At 41.7% G+C, this 25,114-nt stretch overlaps 1 protein-coding gene across 12 annotated transcripts in view; it reads right to left on the bottom strand.

The window, feature by feature from the left end:
* The window catches only part of Ttn (titin), a 274,946-nt gene that overhangs the window by 176,507 nt on the left and 73,325 nt on the right, over positions 1-25,114 (bottom strand). For 10 of the 12 annotated variants that reach the window (XM_023719078.1, XM_023719080.1, XM_023719081.1 and 7 more), the window contains exons 48-94: positions 23,775-24,338; positions 22,742-23,026; positions 22,366-22,644; positions 21,657-21,935; positions 21,282-21,560; positions 20,878-21,165; positions 20,488-20,766; positions 20,112-20,393; positions 19,741-20,019; positions 19,346-19,624; positions 18,966-19,244; positions 18,561-18,848; positions 18,177-18,455; positions 17,756-18,037; positions 17,379-17,657; positions 16,984-17,262; positions 16,593-16,871; positions 16,207-16,494; positions 15,674-15,952; positions 15,202-15,483; positions 13,786-14,064; positions 13,396-13,674; positions 12,349-12,627; positions 11,954-12,241; positions 11,520-11,798; positions 11,115-11,393; positions 10,720-10,998; positions 10,311-10,598; positions 9,910-10,197; positions 8,973-9,254; positions 8,401-8,679; positions 7,996-8,277; positions 7,570-7,848; positions 7,190-7,477; positions 6,735-7,013; positions 6,253-6,531; positions 5,878-6,156; positions 5,477-5,764; positions 5,050-5,337; positions 3,438-3,719; positions 2,949-3,227; positions 2,250-2,531; positions 1,849-2,127; positions 1,367-1,654; positions 981-1,259; positions 601-879; positions 234-512 (exon numbers count right to left, since the gene is read on the bottom strand). The exons of the other annotated variants lie outside the window; for them this stretch is intronic. In XM_023719078.1, coding sequence (XP_023574846.1) covers positions 234-512; positions 601-879; positions 981-1,259; positions 1,367-1,654; positions 1,849-2,127; positions 2,250-2,531; positions 2,949-3,227; positions 3,438-3,719; positions 5,050-5,337; positions 5,477-5,764; positions 5,878-6,156; positions 6,253-6,531; positions 6,735-7,013; positions 7,190-7,477; positions 7,570-7,848; positions 7,996-8,277; positions 8,401-8,679; positions 8,973-9,254; positions 9,910-10,197; positions 10,311-10,598; positions 10,720-10,998; positions 11,115-11,393; positions 11,520-11,798; positions 11,954-12,241; positions 12,349-12,627; positions 13,396-13,674; positions 13,786-14,064; positions 15,202-15,483; positions 15,674-15,952; positions 16,207-16,494; positions 16,593-16,871; positions 16,984-17,262; positions 17,379-17,657; positions 17,756-18,037; positions 18,177-18,455; positions 18,561-18,848; positions 18,966-19,244; positions 19,346-19,624; positions 19,741-20,019; positions 20,112-20,393; positions 20,488-20,766; positions 20,878-21,165; positions 21,282-21,560; positions 21,657-21,935; positions 22,366-22,644; positions 22,742-23,026; positions 23,775-24,338 — 13,515 coding nt within the window. The remainder of the gene's footprint in view (positions 1-233; positions 513-600; positions 880-980; positions 1,260-1,366; positions 1,655-1,848; positions 2,128-2,249; positions 2,532-2,948; positions 3,228-3,437; positions 3,720-5,049; positions 5,338-5,476; positions 5,765-5,877; positions 6,157-6,252; positions 6,532-6,734; positions 7,014-7,189; positions 7,478-7,569; positions 7,849-7,995; positions 8,278-8,400; positions 8,680-8,972; positions 9,255-9,909; positions 10,198-10,310; positions 10,599-10,719; positions 10,999-11,114; positions 11,394-11,519; positions 11,799-11,953; positions 12,242-12,348; positions 12,628-13,395; positions 13,675-13,785; positions 14,065-15,201; positions 15,484-15,673; positions 15,953-16,206; positions 16,495-16,592; positions 16,872-16,983; positions 17,263-17,378; positions 17,658-17,755; positions 18,038-18,176; positions 18,456-18,560; positions 18,849-18,965; positions 19,245-19,345; positions 19,625-19,740; positions 20,020-20,111; positions 20,394-20,487; positions 20,767-20,877; positions 21,166-21,281; positions 21,561-21,656; positions 21,936-22,365; positions 22,645-22,741; positions 23,027-23,774; positions 24,339-25,114) is intronic. 12 annotated transcript variants of the gene reach the window in all.

Here is a 25,114-nt window from a genome sequence, read left to right as displayed (position 1 = left end):
TTAAAGATGTAATTAGGAAATTGATTGCATGTTCTTTTCAACTGATGAGTTAGTCCTCTCTTTGTATAAGGGTATAGAAAAGGATAAATTACTAATAGGAGATGGAATGAAGCAGAAAATACATAATTTGGAAAATTTCCCTAAAAAGAAGGCCCTCACCACATATAAGTCTTGTTCAGCACAAATTAATAAAAGCACCAAATAAGCACAAATTCATCAAACGTGATCATTACCTTGAACGTTAAGGAAAGTTGATGAAGAAACTTCTCCGACACTGTTTTCTGCCCTGCAGATGTATTCACCACTGTCATTTGTGTCAACTTGAGTGAAGACCAGTGTAGCAACGTTGTTCCTAAAATGCATTTTGCAGGTGGCAGTGGGTCTCAGTTTTGTGTCTCCTTTGTACCAGGATACCCCGATCTCAGGGGTTCCAGCAAGCTGGCATTGCAGAGAGGCAGAATCTCCAACGGTCACCTTAACAGGCTCCAACTGCTTGACAAAATATGGTGGTTCTGCAGCCAAGAGAGACAAGCAGCCATGAAGGAGATGTGTCAGAGCACTGCTTACATACAAAGGTAGGAATGTGTAATCAGGACAAACCTAGAATCAAGATTTGCGCTGAACAGGAATCCTTTCCAGAAGCATTTTCAATGTAGCAGTTGTACTGCCCTGAGTCATCTACAGTGCTGCTTGGAATTTCCAGGATTGCCGACTTCTCAGTACTGGTTATACCGCATCTCTGCGAAGGAGCTATATTGATGCCATTTTTCTTCCACGTAACCGAAATGGGAGGAGTTCCAGTATAGGTCCCCTCTAGGATGAGAGGTTTCCCTTTCTCTATGCTGTAATCATTGAGCCTCTTCACAAATTTGGCTGGTGCTAGAGTGAGCAAATTGAAAACACGAACACAATCACACACACAGAAACACATCTAGTTGCTAAATTCATGTGATTTTATAAACGTGGAGCAGCAAACCAACCTTTTACGAAGAGGTGTGTTGTACAAGAAGCTCTGCCAGCTTCATTACTAACTATGCAAGTATATTCCCCACTTTGGGACGTATCCACATCAAACAACTCTAGTTCAGCCACAGTATCCTCCAGAGACACATTGCACCTGGCTCCAGGTACCAGCTCGCTGCTACCTTTGAACCAGCTAACGCTCAATGGCGGCGTCCCTTTTACGATGCTTGTGAAGGTGACATTGGTTCCAGTTAAGACATCCATGGGATCGGGTTTCTGCACAAAAGATGGTGGCTCTAAAGGCAAAAGCACACATCCCAAGGTTAAATGTCTTTCAGCTGTGATGTTAAGAAGCTCAATAATTCATGAAATGGGATTCTAATTTACTGTATTTTAAACGAACCTCTCACGGTCAAAGGCGCACTGCATTCATCAGAACCGGCCACGTTCGTAGCTATGCACGTGTAGTCACCAGCATCGGAGTCTTCCAGCATGTTCACCGTTAAAGCACAAGTGTTATCGGTCAGCGTGGCCTGGTATTTCCTCCCGCTGCTAATCTCATTTCCTTCATGGAACCAGGAGACAGAGATTGGTGGTGATCCATACACTTTGCACTCCATTACAACTGAGGAGCCCGAGAGCCCATTCGCCTCTTTCAATTTTCTTGTGAAGGAAGGAGGAATAATCCGGTCTGAATGTGATTAACAAAAAAAAAAAAAAAAAAAAAGTAAATGAACAGAGGTTACTGGTTATAAAATGACTCAAAGAGAGAATTGTCTTTTTGATGCAATATGCTTGTCAGACAGGGGCTTATGCTACTGAGCTATATCCCCAGCCCAGGACATTATTATAAAGATGAACAAAAAAGAGGCCCAGGCAACCAACCTGAAACTTGAACTGTGGCTGTGCAGCTGTCTTTGCCAACAGTGTTTTGGACCTCAAAACTATAGACTCCGCTGTCACTAGGTGCCACATTGATGATTTTAAGGCCGGAGACTTTGTTAAAGAAGCTTATTTTGTATTTGCTGTCACTCGTCAGCTCTTTTCCATCTTTAAACCACTTAGTAGTGAGCTCAGGTGTGCCGGCTACCGTACACTCCAAGGTACAGGTGTCCCCTGTGGTCACTTTTATGGGTCCTGGCTTTTCCACAATGGTTGCAGGCTCTGGAATGAGAAAGAAGTTGCACCATATTTTAAAATCAAATTAGGAAGAAAAACTCAATGCAAATATACATCCCAGTAGAGCATATGTCTTGTCTTCTTGGTGACATCCTGTTTTTACTAACCAAGAATGGACAGCGTAGCGAAGCACTCCTGCATCCCAGCGTCATTTTTGACCTGACAGGTGTATTTCCCAGAAGAGGCTGATTCTGCTCTTGAGAACTGTAGGGTCGCAGTGTTTTCTGAGTAAGAAATCCACACATTGTCACTTTCACGCACCACTTCTCCCTTGTCCTTGAACCAGACCACGGAGATTGGTTCAGCGCCTTCAACAGTGGCTTGCAGCTGTACTTCTTCACCAATGATGGTAGAAACGTCACTGAGCTTCTTCACAAATCTCGGTGGTGCTGGTGAGAAAATAAGCCAGCCAGGACTTTAAAATATGGGAACCGGTAGTGTATCAGTCAAATTATGAATGTTAGGAATCCGGCTAGTGATGATATGTTATTTCCACTTATTAATCAGAGGCATTATTGGAGGAGGGGATCAGGATACATTAGAGTTTGTATTTAGTAGAAAAAGAAGAATGTCTTATCTTCATAGCTTTCTAAAAATCCAATGGAAAAAACTCACTATCTTAACGTGGTATGATTTAGAAAAAGGAAGCAGGCGGAACATAAACATTTAGCAACTGAAGGGATTTGGAAAGCAAAAGATAGAGCTGATTGCTAGTGATACAAAGATAAAGCAGTAGCCAAGAGGGGCAGTACAGAACTAAACCTCAAAGGAGAACAGTAAGCAGAAGAGAAGAACGTTGATCTCACCTTTCAGAGTGAGAGATCCAACACAAGTGTCACTTCCCACATCATTTGTGGCTTTACACTGATATTCTCCGATGTCAGCAGCATCGACGTTCAGGATGTGGATGCTGCTAAGGTAGTTCTCAGACATTATCTTGTACTTCTTGCCGCTCCGAAGTTCTCGCTTGTCTTTGTGCCAAGAAACTTGGAATGGGGGAGTACCCTGAAGCTCGCATTCCAGGCGAACATCAGCTCCTTTAAGCGTCTCAACAGGGTGAGGCTTTTTGCGGAAAATGGGTGGTTCTAGGATGGGAGAAAAGAGAAATTGGTATAGATTCTGGAGCCTACAGTGAAAGGCAGGACTATGGTTTTGTTTCAAACAGAATAAAAACACTTCCATTTTTAAAAAATCATATTCTTGAACAATTTCAAAACATCAAAGGAGAGTTAAGTGGAGAAGGCAACAGGAGAGGAGGGAAATGGGCAGGGAACAAAGCGCGAGTAAGTTCTGACCTTTAACTTTCAAAGTGGTGCTGCTGCTCGCGCTGCCGGCGGCATTGCGGGCCTCACACGTGTAGTCGCCACTGTCTTCCACACCGAGGTTGTGCATTTCCAGCACTGCCACCGAGTCCACAAACGACATCCGGAACTTACTGCTCTCTTGAATTTCAGTCTCATCTTTGTACCATAAAACTTTGATTTCCGGAGAGCCTCCTATCTTGCATTCGTATCTCGTGGCTTCATCCTGTTTCACGACGCGTGTTGGTTCTAGCTTCTTGATGAACCTTGGTGGTTCTATGGAACCAAGAAGAAGACGCAGGACAAGGGAGGGAAAAGACATAGAATTGATAAGGGAATCTCTGTTTTCAAAATCTATTGCTTCAGAAAACAAATGCATTTAGTGGACTTCAAAGAACAGTAAAGCGGAACCTACATATAAAATCCCTAAAATAAAATTCCTTTTTTTGGTAAGGACCCATGTCAAGTACTTTGGCCAGAGAAAAGAGGAAAAGACAGTACATTCTCTACTGCTCAATTGTCATGCCAGTGAAAGGTCACTGTGTTCTACTGCCATGATCAGAGACAGCAGCACAGAAGGCCTGTGAGACTGACAGGGCATCAGAGCTTGAGTACTGATCTGCATGGGAACCAGTGGAGGGCCACCTTTTAAGGCCACAAAGGTATCAGCTTTTACTACGAAGAGCCACAGCAAAGTGGGTCAGGTATGTTAATATTTGTAATGTACCGTTATCTCTAGTAGGTCTTAAACAGGATGGTACGACCTTTATACTTTCCTTTTGAAGTGGAAGGAAGAAATGGGAAAACATTCATGGTTAAGGAGTTAAAAATAATTAACTGTAGGATATAGAAAACAAGTTGCTAAATCTAAATCTTTTTTAATTTCAGAGTGTTTATAAACTATACCTCCACCTCTTAAAAATTCTGTAATGGGTTACACTAGCAATACACTGAATAAAGTATTTAGTCTCTGATGACAGCAGCCATGACAGAAACAATTGTCTTCCATAATGATGTCCTTATTGTCAAATCCCCTGACTAGCACTATTAAGAGAGCAGGGCTGTTGGAAGAAAAGAAGTTTATCTTATAGTTAATTTTGATTCTTCTTGAGCAATTTATAGTTTGGACATGCATTATATCTTACAAAGAAAAAAATCCATTCACTTTTTAAGAAATTGTGGAAAATATGTTATTTCACATATTGTAAAATGTGTGGACTTTTACAAGTTTACAAGTAACTTCTTTCAAATTGGGATTTTGTTACAATTATATGAAATTTTTGTCATTTTCTTTTTAGTCTTCATATGCAGACTTTGAAATGTTATTTTTTTCGTGTATTATGTTTTTAAAATAAAGAAAAATTTGGCTCTATTTGGAAGGACCTTGAACCATTTAATACTTTTTTCTTTTTCTTTTCTTTTTTTTTTTTTTTTTTTTTTGGCTATGCTAAAGATCATATGAGTGTCAGATGCTCTACCACTGAGCTACACTCCCCAGACCCTGTTAATAATCATTCTGAACACAGTTTCCAAACAAACCAACCCCCTTATATTTTAAGACATTTGTAATATAGACGTGATCTTGGTTCTTCTCTCCAGCAAGTACCTTGTACACCCAGTTGAGCAGAACAAGAGTCTTTTCCAGCCACATTGCTGGCATAGCAGGTATACTGCCCAGCATCCCCTTTGGCTACTTTGAGCACAGTCAGAGTGGCTGTGTTTTCCACCAGAGTCATCTTGTAGTTGCCTCCGGGACGAATCTCTCGGTTATCTTTGGCCCAGGTGATTTTTATTGGTGCAGTTCCAGTGACATGACATTTGAAAGAACCACTTCCTCCAAGAGCAAGGTCAACTGATACAGGCTTCAGATCAAAGAAAGGGGGCACTTCATGCTCTGAAAGGGAGATAGACCAACATGGTGATTTCAGTTACTGCACTCTAGACAAGAAGGGACCGCCTGGCTCCTGACCCATGGTAAGCAGAAGCAGAGAGGCTGTGTGGTAGTGCGGAGGCTCGTGGGGTGAGCTTCTTACCTGCAAGAACAAGCTTAGCACTGGATGAAGCAGTCCCAAGAGGGTTTGACGCTGAGCAATTGTACTGACCCACATGGCTCTGGTCAGTTTGCAAAATCTGAAGAGTTGCTACATTATGAACAAAGGATGTCTGCAAATTAGAGTCATCCTTTAGAAGGACCCCATCCTTGTACCAAGACACTTGAAGAGGCTCTGAACCATTGATACGACATTCAAATGCAACAGGGAAGCCAAGAGTCTCATGAACATCTTTCAGTTTTCTTGCAAAGGAAGGTGGAAGTTTGCGCTCTGCAAGGAAGTTACAGATAACCCTTATTTACAAGAGGTTACCAACATGCTTGACGTTAAGAAAATGAGTCTGTCAACACACAGCAAGATTTGTTAAAGAAAAGCATCATCACCTTTGATGACAAGCACAGCGGAAGAAGCCACCGCCCCCACGCTATTTTCTGCTTTGCACGTGTATTCTCCCACATCACTGTGGTCCACTTTGTTGATGAGTAAGGAGGCAACATTATTTTTGAATTGCATTTTATATGCAGGAGCTGAACGTAGTTTTGTGTGTTCTTTATACCAAGAAATTCTAATTTCTGGGGTTCCGTCCACTTTACACTGTAAAGTTACAGGTTCGCCAAGAGCTGCTTCCACATGCTCCAGAGGTTCGATAAAATAAGGTGGTTCTAAGACATAAAGGAGGGTAATCAATCATTCCATCATACTAACCAAAAGAGGGCATTGTAAAAGAAGAAGGACAATGATAAAAAGGGGTAACACACCTAAGACCGACACCAGGGCATCACAAATATCTTGTCCAGCCTCATTTTCTATTAGACAGCTATACTGTGCATAATCCTCTACTGTGCTCTCAAGAATTTCCAGTATTGTAGATCTTTCTGTCATGGTAATACTGCAGTTCTCAGACTGGGAAAGGGCATATTTGTTCTTCATCCAGCTCACAGAGATGGGTGGGGTGCCAGTGAAGGTGGCCTCCAGGACTATGGGGCTTCCTGTCTCAACACTGAAATCAGCCAATCTCTTCTCAAAAGTGGCTGGTTCTATAGGAGGGAACAGGAGGGACAGGTTATACCTTTACAGGAAGACTTAAGAGAATTTCAAAAGAATACAGGAGTTGGAAACATTATTATTATTATCATCATTATCGTTATCATCATTATTTTGTGATATAGGGGATTGCCAGGCAGGTGCTTATTCTACTGAGCTATCTCCATGGCCCTAGGAGTTGGAGAGAGGAGCAAACCTTTCACAAAAAGGTGTGTGGTACAGGAAGCACTGCCAGCATCGTTCGTCACCAGGCATGAATAGTCTCCGCTCTGTAGTGGCTCCACTTCCAACAGCTCCAGCTCTGTGACAAAGCCTTCCAGGGAGATGGTGCATGACTCCCCTGACACCATTTCTCTGCTGCCTTTAAACCACTTGACCTTGAAGGGAGGAGTGCCTCTGATGACACTGGTGAATGTGAGGCTTGTTCCAGGCAAAACTTCCACAGAATCAGGTGTTTGTTCAAAAGATGGAGGTTCTAGATATCCCAGGAGGGGGGAAAGAGAACAAAATCCAAGTGAGAAGTGTGGTTGCTGCTTAAGAAAAGGGACAGAGATGAAGAATGAAGATGGAATAAGAGAATCCCATGCAAGGAAGGCACCAAGTCAGGTGGAAGAGATGGTACAGAAGTGGCACCTCAGCCTGGCCACTGACCTTGGACAGTCAGAACCGCAGAGCATTCGTCTGAGCCAGCAACGTTGGCAGCCACGCAAGTGTACGTCCCCGTGTCGGAGGGCTCCAAGGAGATCAGGTTCAAAGTGCAGACATTTTCTGAAAAGCTCGACTGATATTTGGGCCCACTAACGATCTCATTTCCATCCTGAAACCAGCCGACTGAAATCGGGGCTGAGCCAGCTACCCGGCACTCTAAAACAGCCTTGGCGCCCACGATGACGCTGGTGTCTTTCAACTTGCGAATGAAGGAAGGAGGCACAATACGATCTGCATGGGGAAGGGTAGTTTTGCACTTACAGATGAGCCTTCTCCCCCCACAGGAAAATATAGTCTATTTGTAAAAACCTCTGTTTACTTACCCGAAACATGAACAGATACAGTGCAGTTGCTCTTGCCAACACTGTTTTTCACTTCAAAGCTATACAAGCCCTTGTCACTCATTTCTGTACAGGGGATCTTAAGGGAAGCTACATTTTTGACAAATGTGATGTGATGTTTGCTGTCTGCAGATAATTCTCTTCCATCTTTAAACCACTTGGCTGAAAGTTCAGGTGTTCCGGCAACTACACACTCTAAGGCAAAAGGATTTCCAGTGGTGACCGTCATGGGTTCTGGCTTCTCTATGATTCTGGCTGGTTCTAAAAGGAGAAGTGTATTGCATCAAAAACCAAGTGAGTTCTCAAGCAAACCACTGTCAATATATTATTGGATAAGAAGAATATTTGCAGGAAATGATCAGAGGTCAATTAACTTAATTTTTTTCACAGGTTGTACTTGCTACTAACCTAGTACAGTCAACACTGCTGAGCATTCTCTCTTTCCAGCGTCGTTTTTGATTTGGCACACATATTTTCCAGAATTAGATGCTTCTGGGCTCAACAGCTGGAGAGTTGCAACATTATCAGTGAATGAAATCCGAATGTTTTCAGTCTCTCTGATGACTTCACCTTTATCTTTCAGCCAGACAACAGAAATTGGCTGGAAGCCTTCCACTACGGCCCGTAATTCAACAGCGTCCCCAATAAGGGTTGACATGTCACTTAGCTTTTTCACAAATCGTGGAGGTTCTAACAAAAGAAATTCATGGTTAGAAGGAAAAATAGAGACTCACAGCCACATAAATTTTTCATTAATCAAGCAAGAAGAGATGAAAGGAAGAGGTGGATATTTTGGTAGCCAAGTATACAAACCTTTGAACTTGACAGTGCAAACACACGTGTCACTTCCCACCTCATTAGCAGCTTTGCAGTGGTATTCCCCAAGGTCAGAGGCCTCAATACTAAGAATGTGAAGACTGGTATCAAAATTTTTTGAAGTAATTTTAAATTTCTTGCTGCTCCGAACTTGCTTTCGATCTTTAACCCACACCACTTCAAATGGGGGAGTCCCCGAAATTTCACATTGGAGGATCACATCAGAACCCTGAAGACATCCTACTGGAGTGGGCTTCTGAGTGAAAACAGGAGGCGCTATCAGAAAAGAAAGAGGATAAGACATGAGAATGTGTGCTTGTGCTTACCAGAAAGAAGCAAAGATCCTGGATTCTCCATTTCCACTTTCTAGAGTCTAGAAATATTTCCTGACTGGAGGATCATTAAGGATTACCATTGTGACCAAATTACAATGCAGCCTGATGCAAGAAATGCCAGTTCATAGAAACTAGCTTAAGAGTTTCAAGCACATCATCTTAACTAGCCTCCTCACTGTATCACTAAGAAATCCGCATCACAGGAGAAGGAAGACAGAAGTATCCTGGGCTAACCTTTAACTGTCAGGGCTGTGCTGCAGCTTGCGTCTCCCACACCATTGTGAGCTTCGCAGATGTAATCCCCACTGTCCTCAGCACTGGCCTCATTGATGGTGAGTAGTGCCACGGAGTCAACGAATGACATGTTGTACTTCCAACTCTCATGAAGTTCGCTGTCATTCCGGAACCACGAGACTTTGATTTCTGGGGAACCGCTTATTTTACATTGCAGTTGGATGGCATCTCCCTGTCTGGCAACTTTCGAAGCTTCTAATTTCTTAACAAACTTTGGAGGTTCTAGTAAATCGAAGGAAAAAGTCAGTAAAGGATACTCACTTATTAAATAAAATTGTTTATCTTTGTAGTTGAAGATCTTGTCAGTTTGTATTTAAACTGATTTTTTTTAAGAATATACTATCTAATAATTTTGTGGTAAAATAAATTCTCTTTTCCACTAAACAAACTTTTAGTATTTCAACAGAGAATTTATTTGATTAGTATAAGCTAAAGCATGCTAGTTAATACATTGCAGATGTATTTGATCACTATCATTTAGTAATGATAAATCAGAATGTTAGTGCTGGGGAGATGGCTCAGTGGAATAAGCGCTTCCCTGGCAAATGCAACAGCCTGAGTTCATGAGTTCAATCCCCAAAAAAAAAAAAAAAAAAAAGAATGTTATAAAAAGGATACAAAGGGGAGTGGTTAGTTGAAACAACATTTAACCAAGTTTAGTGAAACAATACAGCAAGATTACATTTAGAAATACATTAAAAGAACAAGATAAAGAGAAAACAGAACATTGGCTAATGTTGCTCCTAGCACTGATGTACAAATTCTCACATGACTAATTAGTTTATCTCAAACATTTAAAAAAACTAAGGAAACTTATAGAAAACAATTACACAAATATGGTAAAGAATATATATTCATAAATGCTATGAGGTGGTACCTTTTACACTGAGCTGAGCTGAACACATGTCTTTGCCAACATCATTGGTTGCTTGACAAGTATATTGACCCGTGTCTCCTTTGCCTACTTTAAGAATTCTCAGGTGGGGAGTGTTTCCCACACAAGTGATTGTATAGTTTCCTCCAGGACGAATCTCTTTGTTGTCTCTGGACCAAGTGATTCTCATTGGTTGGGCACCAGTAACATGGCATTCAAAATCAGCACTTTCTCCAGCAATAACATCTATTGATACAGGCTTGATGTCAAAGAAGGGAGATTTCTTAGGTTCTAGAAGATGAGAAGAAAAAATAATGTGTATTGTTTTTTTCTGTTGGTCATTTTTGCCTGGACAATGAAGTAAGTCATGGTTTGCAAGGAGCAAGACTGACATGGGAACAAACCTCTGGCTGTCAGTCTAGCACTAGAAGATGCTGTTCCCAGTGGATTGGAGGCTGAGCAGGAATACTGGCCAGAGTGACTCAAATCAGTTTGCAAAATTTTTAAAGTTGCAACATTATCTACAAATGATGTCTGTAGATTTTCATCATCTCGTAAAAGTACTCCATCTCTGTACCAGCACACTTGGATGGGTGCGGAGCCATTTAGACGGCATGTGAGCGTAACAGGTAGCCCAACAGTTTGCTCAATGTCCTTTAGTTGTCTTGCGAAAGAAGGTGGGAGCTGGCGCTCTGTGGGAAGACAAGCAATACCTGATGCATTAATGGCTGAAATGGGAAATTCTCCCATGAAGATAAGAGTTAAAATAAGAGAAAAGAAAGAAATTTTTCTTATTGTCCAAAATAATATCACCTTGAATTCTAAAGACAGTCTTGGAAGAAGCAGTTCCTATACTATTTTCTGCCAAGCATGTGTATTCTCCACTGTCGTTGAAGTCTACTTTATTAAAAACAAGCGTGGCCACATTGTTTGTGAAGTAGGTCCTGTATTCAGGAGTTGACCGTAACTTGGTGTCTCCTTTGTACCAGGACACTGTAATTTCTGGTGTCCCAGCAACTTGGCATTGCAAAGAAACTGTATCTCCGACTGCTGCCTCCAAAGGTTCTAGTTCCGTAACAAAATAAGGTGGTTCTGAAGAAGAAAGGCTCACAGTCAACACATGGAATTAAAGGATAAGCAAGCAAGCCATGCTTCAAGTTACACATTAAATGAATGCAAATTATTTAAGAGAGGATAGAGCAACACACCTAATGTAGATACCACAGCATCACAGACATCCCTTCCTGCTTCGTTTTCAATCTCACAGGAATAGTGTCCTGCATCTCTTTTTGTGCTATTCAAAATTTCCAAGATGCACGTCTTTTCTGTTGTGACTATACTGCATCTTTCAGATGGAGAAATGTTGGAACCATCCTTTTTCCAGGTGACTGAAATTGGCAATGTTCCACTGTAGGTGCCTTCCAGAATTATGGACTTCCCTGGCTCCACAGAGTGGTCGCTTAATTTCTTCACAAATGTTGCTGGTTCTGGTAAGTGACAAAACTCAGCAGTTACACACACACACACACACACACACACACACACACACACACACATACCCCCAAGGACATCTGTATAGAGAGAAGAGGAAGAATGAATGCAGTTGAACAAACCTTTTACAAAGAGACGTGTAGTACAGGATGTCTGGCCAGCATTGTTAGAAACCACACATGTATATTCCCCACTCTGAGATACATCAGTATTAAATAACTCAAGCTCTGCCACGGTATCTTCAAAATAGATGTTGCACCTGTCTCCTTTCACTAGTTCTCTGGCTCCTCTGAACCAGCCAACCTTGAATGGAGGAGTTCCTCTGATAACACTTGTGAATGTCACATTTTTGCCTGGTAGTACTTCCAAAGATTCAGGTTCTTTTACAAAAGAGGGTGGTTCTGCATAGACATGGGAAACAAAAGGTTCCATAAGCCTTGACTTAGTTGCAATTTTAAATGAAAAACAAGAGTGCTTTGGTCAAACTGGAAATGCAACCAGAAAGGGTGTAAGAATTATAAGAATTTCCTTATCATGTTGACTGCCTAACACTGACCTTGTACAGTCAATAATGCACGACATTCATCGGAGCCAGCAACGTTAGCAGCCACACATGTGTAACTGCCCATATCTGATGAGTCCAGAGAATTCAACTGCAGTGTGCAGACGTTATCTGAGAATGAGGTTTGGTATTTTGCACCACTGACAATCTTTGTTTTCTCATGAAACCAGGCGACAGAGATGGGTGATGATCCAGCTACTTTGCATTCCAAGATGCAAGAAGCACCCAGGACCCCACCGGTATCTTTTAGTCTTCGTGTGAAAGAGGGAGGAACCATTCGGTCTGTGTGAGGAAAAGCATGAGGCTCAGCATGTTTGAAAGCAACACAAAAGAAGGAAAACTTATCAAAGGAATTTGCAGAAGCAGTGGAGCAAGATGCCAAAACTAACCTGAAATGTCAACCACAGCTGTACAGCTGCTCTTTCCCACGTTGTTTTGAACCTGGAAAGTGTAAGTGCCTGCATCTTGCCTTTCAACAGACAGAATCTTTAAGGAAGAGATTTTGTTGTAAAAACTAAATTTGTGCTTTTGACTGCTGGTCAACAGCTTTCCATCCTTGTACCATTCAACTGCCAGCTCGGGAGTGCCAGCCACCTTACACTCCAGGGTACAGGTTTCTCCTACAGTCACTGTCATCGGTCCTGCCTTCTCGACAATGATGGCAGGCTCTGAAATGCAATATGACATGCATCTGTCAGGCTCCAGGTCTTTACTGCACCTATATTATAAAATTTATCAAGATTGCTTCTCCAGTGAGATGAGGATTATGTCAAGCTTCTCTGTCTTGATTTTAACATGTGATTCCATAACTACAGGTAGTCATGATTGTAGCTATTATTAAGAAATACATATTTATTCTCCAGTAAGCTTCAAAACAATTTAGTCAATGTACATTAGATAATATGTGTTGCTTTGCATTTTACCTTCTTTGGAGCAAAGGCTCTCTGCTCTTATGAATTATTTAGTACTTTAGCTCTACTTTTAGGTACAAAAGATTTAGCCAAAGAATCACTAAGTTGAAATTTAAGATGTCCAAACTTGAAGGTGCAAGTCTTTCCCATCAAACATTGATCTTTGGAATTCTTGGCAGGTTTAATGACTATAACCTCCCCACCCTCAAAAAAAATTTCTTAGTAGCCCTTGCTGGACTCCCAACTATTTCATGCTTACACATGAAACATGAAAAGATCACTGAGATTTATATTTGCTCATCCTTCAAAAAGTGTAGCATATACACACCAAAAATCATAGACAGCTAGTTTTTGCTAGAATCACAGGAACAGAGAAAGGTGTTTGAAAAATCAACTACATCTTTCCCTTAACCTCCCAAGTAGGTTGGGATCAATGTAGTTCTAAGAGAAGTTTAGAAAAAGAGGTTCTACATTTAAGTCTTTTCAGCACTTTGCTTGTTTCTACCAGGGCACTGTTCTACCAACCTAAGACAGTCAGGCTGGCCATGTTCTCCCTTGTTCCACCATCATTCTTGATTTGGCAGGTATACTTTCCAGCATTAGCTGGTTCGGCTTTTGCAAACTGCAGAGTGGCAACATTTTCCACAAATGTAATTCTGATGTTTTCACTCTCTCTAATCACTTCTTTCTCTTTAAGCCACTGGACAGAAATCGGCGGGGCACCTTCTATGGATGCTTGTAATTCAGCAGGTTCACCGGCTACAACGGTGAGGCTGTTCAGTTTGGAAACAAATCTTGGAGGCTCTGAACAGGAAAAGATGGATGGAGATTGTTGGAAGATTGTGCAGATAATGGAAGACAGAAATTATTTTTTCACATTCCTGACATTCTGCTGTGTGCAAGAAATATCCTTACCTTTCAATTTTACAGTACAAATGCAAGTATCACTTCCAACTTCATTTTGTGCTTTACAGTGGTATTCACCGATATCTGAAGATTCCACATTGAGAATATGAATACTTGCATGGAAGTTTTTAGATGCAATCTTGTATTTCTTGCTGCTTCGGAGTTGCCGCTTGTCTTTATACCACACCACCTCAAAGGGTGGTGTTCCCGAAAGTTCACATTCGAGACTAACTTCAGTATTTTTAAGGGTTTCTACTATGGGAGGGAAGCTGCTAAAAACAGGTGGTTCTGTAAAAAAACAAGAATGTCTCATGAACTGGGCTATTTAATTTAGGAGAATAAGAGATTTTTATTGCTTTGTTTTTAAGTTGGAAGATAGTTTAAGACACTATAAAAGTAAGTGCAGTAGTGTCCAGTGTTATTACTGTTAAGGAATAACAGCCTGAGAGAGCCCAAGAACCCACATAAATCCTAGATGTAATGACTGAGCAAATTCAATGTTCTGTTTATTCTACTTTACTAATGTGTCTTTGACTACAAAGATTGAGAGGAAGGGGCTGGGGAGTTGGCTCAGTGGAATAAACGCTTCCCTGGCAAATGCAAGGGCCTGAGTTCAATCCCTGGTTTCACAAAACAACAACAACAACAACAACAACAACAAAAAAAAAAGATTGAGAGGAAACTCAGAAACATCTCTCCTAATAAGTATGATTTGCACGAAGTCTGAAATTCTGACCCAGGAATTAAAATTTTCATGGATGCTTTACAACTGACTTATTTGGGCACTGCCACAACACCTGTAATCCAAATATTTCATTTCAAAAAATGGTGATTACAATAATTGCCTTACAACATGGCAAGCTTTGGTTTTGTGCCCCAAATGCTAGCAAATGGCAGCAGAAAATAATAGTACTATTTGCACCAACTTAATAGTCACATTTTTAAATATAGGAACTGATTCTTGAGACAAAAGCAAAAATTGCTATAATTTTAGAAATGTAATGTTAGAACCTGTGCGGCTTACACATTGCTTATGTGCAGTAAATAGTCTTTGTTATTGTGATATAGATTATTGTGAAGCTAGCAATATATTTGTAAGTTGATTCAAAGCAAAATAAAAGACTAATTTTTAAAATATATATTTATATTTGGAAGTATTTCTAAAACATTAAGTTTGAGGCTTGGCCCATGTATTGAGAATCAAAGCATTGGAATAAAAACAAAAGTATCTCAAAATCACTAGCCATAGGTCAGCCCTTCCTAAGAAGAAATAACATCTAAGAAGAGAAATAATACTAGCTCCAAAAACTATTCTGTGATCCGAAATGGAAACTAAAATAGCAGTAAAGAAAAAGAAGATATAATTCTCAGGGGGGAGAACAATTGCATTTCAATTAATGAACAACATAAGAATGAGATTTCTACCTTTTACTATGACCTTAGTACTGCAGCTTGTGCTGCCAGCAGGATTCTGAGCCTCACAAATGAAATCGCCACTGTCCTCAGTACCAAGGTTGTTCATCTGCAGGACAGCCACGGAGTCAATGAAAGTCATTCTGTGTTTGTCGCTGACTGGGAGCACATGTTCGTTTCTGTACCACACAACTCTGATTTCCGGAGACCCAGTTATCTTGCACTCCAGTCGTGCTGAGTCACCTGCTTTCACTATCTTGGATGCTTCTAGTTTCTTTACAAATTTGGGTGGTTCTAGAGAGTCAGGAAAGCAATTGTGAGGGAACAGAAATGAATAACAAAAGTTAGGCAGTGTGTCAGAAAGGGAAAAATATGAGCCCTATCTGGCAAATAGAGCCTACTGTGTTAGAAAGATGCATCACAACGGAAGACAGACCCACTGCCACAGCTTGCACAGAAACATAAAACAACCAAACCTGCACACCTGTCACAAGCAATGTTGTAGTACAAGAGTCGCTACCAACATCATTGGTAACTTGACAGGTATATTGTCCAGTCTTGGAAGCATCCACTGAATACAGATTTAAGAAGCTAGTTGACCCTTCCAGGCCAATAAAACATTTAGGTCCGGAGGCAAGTTCCACGTCATCCTTAAACCACTTTATTTTAAATGGTGGGGTTCCTTTGAGCACTGCCTTAAACTCCACTGTAGAATCAGGGATGGCTTGTTGGCGTTCAGGTTTCACTAGGAAGCTTGGTTTTTCTATAGATTTTTAAGAGAGAGAGAGAGAGAGAGAGAGATTTATATTCCTGGTAGTTGAATTCTTTTGACAGTTTTATGGACATGTAAGAAAGCACTAATGAAAAGAGGAGATGGCTGAGTATTTCTTGAACTTAATGAATATATTTCTAAAGAAACAGAATTATTGAGATGTTAGCTCTAAAGTATACAAGCATAAGAGTAAAACATTTTTAAAGCACTCACAAAGATGAAACAAGAAGAGGTAAAGCTCTAACCTTTCACAGTTAGGATGCCACTGCAGGCATCATCTCCTGCTACATTTGACACCCTGCATGTGTAATTTGCAGTATCTTCCAATTCCAGATTGTTAACTTCCAGAGACATAGTGTTCTCATGACACACGAGCCTGTATTTTGCACTTGTAGAGATTTCTTTTCCATCTTTGAACCACTGAGCACTAATAGGAAGTGAGCCAGAAACCTTGCACTCCATATGAATAGAGGAGCCCAGCATTTTATCCATTTTAGTTAACTTTTTGGTGAATGATGGAGGAATATTTTCATCTGTCCAATGCAAACAGCACAACACATCCATTAATCTCTTGCTATTTGCTTAACAAAGACATAACAAAAGGGAGTCTAACAGGGGCAAAGATACACACCCAACACTCTCAGGTAAGCATCGCAGCTGCTGCTTCCAAAGTCGTTTTCCACCTTGAAAGTATACTGCCCACTGTCTTGCTTCATTACTGACTGAATCCTGAAACTAGCCACGTTATTTTCAAAACTCATTGAAAAATATCGACTGGGCACGATTTGTTTGCCATCTTTAAGCCATTTCACTTTGAGTTCTGGAGTCCCAGCCACGACGCACTCCAAGGTCACTGGGTCTTTCTCGGTGACATCAACTGACTTAGCTTTCTCTATGATTTGAGCAGGTTCTGTGATAAGAATGAAAATGTGAATGAGTTCTACTGAGAATTCCACTGGAAGTAAATTGTGCTTATGGATTTATCTCCATAGGCTGATACTGAAGGGGAGGCTGTCACACACCTTGCACTAGGAGGAAAGCGAAACACCGCTCCACTCCTGACTCATTCTTGGCTTGACAGGTGTATCTCCCACTGTGCCCGTTATCCACACTTCTGACTTTCAAGGTGGCTATACTATTCACAAATGAAATGTGGACATTGTCATCCTCATCAAGAATCTGATCATCCTTGAGCCAGGTTATGGAAATGGGGGGTGAGCCTGCCACGGTACTCTGAAAGACGGCAGAACTCTTCAAGACAGTGGTGACATTTTCTATCTTCTTGATGAACGATGGTGGGTCTGTGATTAAGAAGAGAGAGTGAAGAAGAGGCATATTTTAACTCCTGCTCATGATCATAAAAGTCAAGAGCATTCAGAGAGTTTGCTTGGCAGCCAACTTGTGGTGCAGAACTGACCTTTCAGGGCAACTCTAGCACTGCAGGAGCAGCTGCCTGCTTCGTTGGCCACAATGCACTGATATTCACCAGTGTCCGAAGGGTCACACTTGGTTATATGGAGGCTAAACACTGACACTCGGTCACTCAGGGTATATTTTTTGCCACTTCGGATTTCCTTGTTATTCTTCTGCCAAGTGACCTCAAACGGAGGTGTCCCTGTGACTTCACATTCCAGCTCCACGTCACTGTCTTTTACTACTTCCACAGGCTTCAGCTCCCTGATGAAGCTGGGAGGTTCTAAAGATTTGAAAGAAGGACAGAGAGCAGCTTACTCAAGGAAGGCCGAGGCCCCTCAGACAGCAATCGAAAACAGCAAGAAGATTCCAGAAACACACCTTTCACTTTCAATTCAATGCTGCAGCTTGCGGTGCCTGCGTCATTTCGAGCTTCACAGACATATGTCCCACTATTTTCTACCCTGGCACCAGAAATCTGGAAACTGGCCAAACCATCCACAAAGGAAATGCCATATTTCCCAGTGTCTGTTATTTCATTTCCATCCAGATACCAAGAAACTCTGATTTCAGGGGTGCCTGTTATTTGGCATTCAAATGTGGTTGACTGTCCATTCCTCAGCACTAACACTGGGCTGGGCTTCTTAATAAACTGAGGAAGTTCTAAAGATGGGAAGAAAAGAGTAATATCCAACATTTTAAAAGTGATATTTGGGGAACAACATCATTTCTTTAATAACCCTCTTCCCCCCAGAAAAGAAAGTCTAGACAAGCAAAAAAATGAAGAAGATGTAGACCCGACCTTTGACAAAGAGAGTGATTTTGCTGGTGGCTGTGCCGACATCATTGCTCAGCTGGCAAATGTAGGTCCCGGCATCGGCAGCTTTGGCTGAGAAGAGCTCTAGAATAGTAGAGGTGTCATCCTTCCACACCGAGCGAGCTGCCCCAGAGTGCAACTCCTTGTTATCCTTAAACCACTTTATTGTCATGGGTGTGGTACCACCCACAAGAGCCTTTAATTGAACCCTTGTGCTGGGATTCACATCTTGTGACTGTGGCTTTTCCACAAAGTAAGGGGGTTCTGAGGTGAAAGAAAAGGAAGACTTTTAGAACTGAGCAGTGAAGGTAAGAAATAAGACGTGAAAGAGCAATCAATTCGTAGTAGGTGGAGACAGAAATTGCCAACCTTTGACTGTCAGATGACCACTGCACTGGTTGTGTCCTGCTTTGTTGGTGGCAGAACAAGTGTATGTCCCACTGTCTGTACCTTCCAGCTGACTGATCTCCAAGAAGGCAGTATTGTCATGAAAAGAGAATTTGTACTTATCACTAGCTGATATTTCTTGGTCATCTTTGAACCACTGGATGCTTATGGGATGTGACCCAGCCACTATGCATTCCAAGTCAATAAAAGACCCTTTAATGCTATCCATTTTCTTCAGTTTTTTGGTGAATGAAGGAGGTATGATAAGATCTGTCCAATAAGAAAAGCAGAAAAAATTAGAATTTTGATGCATTTTTTTCCTCTTACGTTATAAAAGAGAAAGGAGCACAGGAATGCCCAGAGTTTTTCTATAAAAGTAATACGAACCTAGTACATTAATGCTAGCTTTGCAGCTGCTTCTCCCAACATCGTTTTGGACCTCAAATGTATATTCCCCGCTGTCTTTCTTTTCTGTAGAAATAATCTTCAGGATTGAGACTGTGTCAGTAACACTGATCTTATACTTAGGACCCAGCGTCAGCTCTTGGCCATTTTTAAACCATTTGGCTGTGATATCCTTAGTCCCTGAAAATTTAACTTGCAAAGTGGCTGGGTCTCCTTGGGTGACATCTATGGACACAGCCTCTTCAATGATTGTTGCAGGTTCTACAGAAAACAAAGGGACAGAAATGGACTGTGAGCTGGCCTGCAGAAAGGCTTCCATCTGCACTGCTGACTCACACCCCAGGCAAACTTTCTGAACCAACCTTTCACCGAGAGGACTGCAGAACATCGTTGTATGCCTGCATCATTTTTGGCCTGACAGATATATTTCCCATCATGCCTGACTTCAATGCCACTGAGGTACAGACTGGCCACGTTGTTCTCAAAGGTCATTCTGATAGTGTCATCTTCAGTGAGTTCTTCATTGTCTTTCAACCAAGTCACAGTGAGAGGCAAGGAGCCCTTCAGAGTGGCCTGGAAGGCAGCTGTGCCTCCTCGGAGGGAGCTGGTGCTCTCAATCTTCTTTACAAAGGAAGGAGGTTCTAATAGAAGAATGAGTTCTCAGATCAGTACAGGCTCTGTGGCAAAGCTGGCTCATAAAGAACATGATAGAATCGGCTCTGCAGAAGAGCCAGCCCCTCATTTGGCCCACACTAACCTCTTAAAGTCACCCTGGCACTGCAGGTGCTGCTGCCCACCTCATTGGTCACCCGGCACTGGTATTCACCAGCATCTGTAGCTACAAACTTCAGGATCTGCAGGCTAGCCAGCTGATCCTGAATGAAGGTTTTATACTTCCTGCCACTTCTCAGGATTGTGTTGTCTTTGAACCAAGTGATCTCAAATGGAGGAGTGCCTGCCACCTCGGCCAGCAATACGACATCGTACTCCTTCAACACTTCAATTGGTTTAAATTCCTTGGTAAAGTAAGGTGACTCTATAGTAGGAAAGGAATGACTCCAGTTAATGGGAGAGGACTTGGTGCTATGGGCCACAACCTTGGTAACACGGGGACAAGGGGACACAAACCTTTGACTATTATAATGCTACTGCAGTGGTCACTGCCAGCCTCATTTTGAGCTTCGCACATGTATTCGCCACTGTCCTCAGTGGTAACGTCTGTAAGACTTAGAAGTGCAGTGGACTCCACAAAAGACATCCTGTGTTTGCTGCTCTCCTTAATTTCTCTATCATTTGTGAACCACGTTATTTTAATTGGAGGAGTACCAGTTACTTTGCAGGCTAGCTCGGTGGCATCTCCCTTCTTTAACAGGTGTGATGGTTCTAACTTTTCAGTAAATGTGGCAGGCTCTGTGGAAGGAAGGAAGTTATTTAGAAAGGTGAGGAAGAGGGAAGAACTTATGTAACAAGAGTAGTAAAAAGCTGTTCAGAAAAAAACGCAAACCTTTCACAAACAAGTTTGCGCTGCATTCCACGCTTCCAGCGACGTTACTTATTTTGCATGTGTATGTGCCCGAATCAGAGGTTTTTACAGCATAGAGTTCCAGGGAACTCTCTAAAGCTTCTTTCGTAATGTAGCAGCTTCCACCAGAAACCAGTTCTTTGTCACCTTTAAACCATCTAATGGTGAAAGGAGTAGAACCTTGAAAAGTACTCTTCAGGCAGACGGCTGAGCCGGGTAGAATATCCCTGGATCCTGGTTTAGTTACAAAACTGGGTGGTTCTGAAGAAAGGGTATAAGAAAGAATTTCAAAGAGTTAAGAGGTGGAACCTAAGGGGCGAACACTTAATTTGAACACTGCAGTATGAATGACATGTACAGTCTCCAGCCAACCTTGCACAATCAGGGCTCCACTGCTGTCTTTGCTTCCCACGGAATTTGTGGCTCGACAGGTGAAATTGCCTGCATCGCTCATGTCTACTCTGCTGATCTCCAAGGAGGCAGTGCCTTCCACAAATGCTATTCTCAATCTATCAGATGAGGATATTTCTTTCCCATCCTTAAACCAGGATACCCTCATGGGGAGGGACCCAGCGATTTTGCAGTCCAGTCTGCAGGTGCCACTAACAATGCTATCCACGTTGCGTAAGGGTTTGGTAAAAAATGGAGCAATGTCTCGATCTGTTCATGGCAAAAGAAGGAAAAAAGAATTAATATGGAAGAGTGCACAGTGGTTTGCATCAGGCCATTTGTTGAGTTGAAAGAAATACGTAGAGTGGTTTTCGGAAACTACAAACCTAACACAGTGAATGTTGTCTCGCAGGAGCTGCTGCCTACTTCATTAGAAATCTCGAAGGTGTATTGGCCACTGTCATGCAGTTCTGCTGAATAAAACTTGAGCTGGGCAACGTTGTTCTTAAAACTTATTCGGTACTTTTTACTGGCAACCAAAGGTCTCCCATCTTTGTACCACTTGGGCTTGAGTTCTGGGGTGCCTGAAACTGTGTACTCCAGCGTGGCTGGGTCCCCCGCTGTCACCTGGATCAGCTCCGCACGCTCAATGATTTTGGCAGGTTCTACAAGGGCATTAAATAGTTAGGACTCCTAGTGTGCATTAGGTTTTCACTTTCAATGGAAAGGGTAGTGTAAAGTTAAAATGGTCCTGCACGAACCTTTAACTATCAATTCTCCAACAGATGTTTGGCTTCCAGCTTCATTTTCAGCCAGGCATGTATATTTGCCTCCAAAACTAATCTGAACATCAGGGATTGTCAAGACTGCCACACCGTTGGAAAAGCTCATCTTGATTTTTCCGTCTTCTCTAATGACCTCTTGTCCTTTCATCCATGTGACAGAAATGGGTTCTGAACCTCTCACAGCAGCTTGTAAGGTCACAGTTTGTCCAGCTAATGCAGTAAAATCGTCTACCTTCTTGACAAAGGTTGGTGGCTCTAGTTAAAGACAGAGAGCGTACAAAACCTTTCATTTCCCCCTCTTGAAACCATCCCAAATTGAGGGTTTTATCTAGATCACCTTACCTGGTCCAGTACTATTTTGCAATACTTAATTACAAGAAAGAAAAATCAAGAAGAATTAACAATTCCACCCAAGAGACAGAGGCACAGAAGATAAATGCTTATCATCTGAAGAAAAATGCAGTATTATGCAATTCCTTTTGGTTATCAGTCAATAAATATTTGTACAGGTGTCAAGAGAAAGTTTGGGTAAGGGCCATTGATTTTGTTTCCCAGGCCCAGATCAAAGCACGACAAAACAAATTTTAATGGATAGGGTAAGAAGAGAGTGTAACAATTTTCCTCCCACTAGTGAAGAAAGTTCTTTGGACAACTTACTAGTGGTGCCGGCTTTCCATACACTAACCTTTCAGCAAGCGTGTTGCACTGCAGCCACACTTCCCGACGTCATTAGCAACGACACATTCGTATTCACCAACATCTGCACTATTGAAAGAAAAGATTTCCAGGGACACAGTTGACTTCTGAACAAACAACCTGTATTTTTTACTACTTCGAATTTGCTTCTTATCTTTGAACCAGCTAATTTCAAAGGGTCCTGTGCCCGCGATTTCACACTGAAGCAAGGCATTTGCTCCTCTCACTATGTCTGCAGGCTCAAGGGTTCGGATGAAAGAAGGAGGTTCTACAAAAGCACGAAAAGCATTGAATCAGTGTCACAAGTAGTTCGAAAAAGAGCCCTTCTGTCAGCAAAATAAGGGGTCATCACACAATAAACAAACCTTTGATAACTATTTCGGTGCTGCAGCTGTCGCTGCCAACATCATTTGTGGCTTCGCAGGAATAACTCCCGCTGTCTTCAACTTTGACATCCGTGATATCAAGGACAGCCTCAGAATTATTAACGAAAGACATTCGGATTGTGTTACTTTCACTGAGTTCCTTGTTATTTTTAAACCAGGTCACCTGGATCACAGGCGAGCCTTTCAGTTTGCAATGGAGGCGCGCTGACTCGCCTGGGAGCATTAAGTAAGAGGGGTCCACCTTCTTCACAAAGGACGGGGGCTCTACATGAGGTTTGCAGAAAGAAAAAGGGAAAAGATTCCTGAAGGATAAGCTCCACAAGAGAAAAGCAGACACACACAACACAGAGAAGCAACACACAGAAAATATCTTTGTGGAATTTCTGGGAAAGCGCTAGAGCATTCAGCTCCCCATTGTTCTAAAACACTTTCTCCATCTCTTTTTTAAAAAAATACTTACATTTTATTTAATAGATTTCAATATATAGAATTTACCTAACCCATGTTTGAGGTTTTATTATTTATTTTTATTTTTATTTTTTATTTATTTGGCGGGACTGGGGATTGAACTCAGGCCCTTGTGCTTGCCAAGAAGCCCTTATTCCACTGAGCTATGTCGCCGGCCCCTCTTTCTCCATCTCTTGATTAACACACACACACACACACACACACACACACACACACGCACGCACAGAGTAAGAACAAACTATATTTACACAAGGAGTACCTTTGTGGAAGAAGGTAGTTAACAAGTACCTAGACACAAAGTGCTTAGAAGAATTTTAAGCAAACCTTGTTAATGGCAGACATAATGTAAAGAACATGTCAGTGAATTCAGAAGAAAACTGAAAAAATTTAAACTAAACCATGTCAAGACTTTTCCAGCCCTAAGCATTTACAGAGTGGAATTACGTTAACACAAAGTGTATGACTGGCACTGGTTGTAAGCAGCTTCTCTATTGAGTGAGACTTCGAGAGAAGGAGCTGACCAATGGATTCCTAGGGCTCTTACCTCTAATGGTGACTGTTGCCGAAGAGGAGCTGCTCCCCGCCTCATTGGAAGCTGTACAGACGTAGGTTCCAGAATCTTTCAGTTTGGCCAGTGGAATCTCAAGTGATGCTATTTTATCTTCAAAATAGATCTTATAATCCTTTCCTGGGGGCAGTTTTTGCCCATCCTTGATCCACACAATGGTGACCTTCCTGTCTTCATCCACCTGGCACTCCAGGCGGACTTTCTTATTGATAGCTGACTGTACTGGCTCTAACTGTTTAATAAACTGTGGCTTGTCGATTATGATCAGCTCCGCTTGGCAAATGTCTGCTCCAAACTTATTAGAGGCTTTACAGGAGTAAATTCCTCTGTCCTGAATGGTGAGGTTTGAGAGTTCTAACCCATGTTTGTTTTCTGTGTGGGAAATCTTGCAGTTCGGTGAAGCTGACAAGGCAGCACCATCTTTCTGCCAAATGGTTTCAATCACTGGAGTCCCTGACACCGTGCAGAGAAACTTGGCTGCCTTACCCACAAAAGTCGTAAGGGACTTAGGTCTGGAGACAAACATTGGCGGGTATGCCTCTGCAAAAGAAATGTTTCTAGCATTACATGGCATCCCCATCAAAGCTCTTGCTGCACATGTATCCCAAGGCAGAGAAAAGATTGAGTTATATCTTTAGATGCACATGAAGTGTCATTTAAAATAAGGTGACAGATTAACAAAACCAAACCGTAAGAGCTGTTAAAGGAAAAGAACGAAGGTGTTCTTCACAGAGGAGCAAGACCTCGTTGTAATTGTCTCTACATAAGCAAGGAGAAATGCTCCTTTCTGAGACAACATGGCTAGAGAGTAGCTGAGTAATAGTTTCAATTATTTGATGAGCAAATCAGTGATATTATAATCCTGTAAATTATAAGATTATGTATGGAAGAAAATGAAAATGTGGCCCAGGATATAGCTCAGCAGCACAGTGCCTGTCTGGCAAATGAAGGGCCCTGAGTTCAATTCCCCATACCAAAAATAAAGAAACAAATAAAATGAAATACAAAAAAAATGTACTTGATTCTTCTGAAGAGTAGGGATGTCAAGAGATAAGAGAATTGAAGTAGTTCCATAAAATCTTTCTAGCTTCATATTAAGTGTCAGGAAATCCTTAAATGGCTAAATTTTCAATGTATCTGAGGCCCACCTCAAACTTGTAACACTATTTAATAGCAACAACTTCCCATTTCCATCCTGCGTTTTGAAGTAGGCTTTTACAAACACGCCCTTTTGAATTTTCTCAAAAGCTGTCCTCTTTGCTTTCCTCTTACTCTTTGAAGCTTTGATTCCATCTTGTTACTGAACTGGCCTAACT

This window comes from Octodon degus, unplaced genomic scaffold (genome assembly GCF_000260255.1).
Source record: "Octodon degus isolate 3935 unplaced genomic scaffold, OctDeg1.0 scaffold00065, whole genome shotgun sequence".
Lineage (NCBI taxonomy): Eukaryota > Metazoa > Chordata > Mammalia > Rodentia > Octodontidae > Octodon > Octodon degus.
The sequence above is the reverse complement of the archived record's forward strand: the minus strand, read 5'-3'. Positions and strand labels throughout refer to the sequence as shown.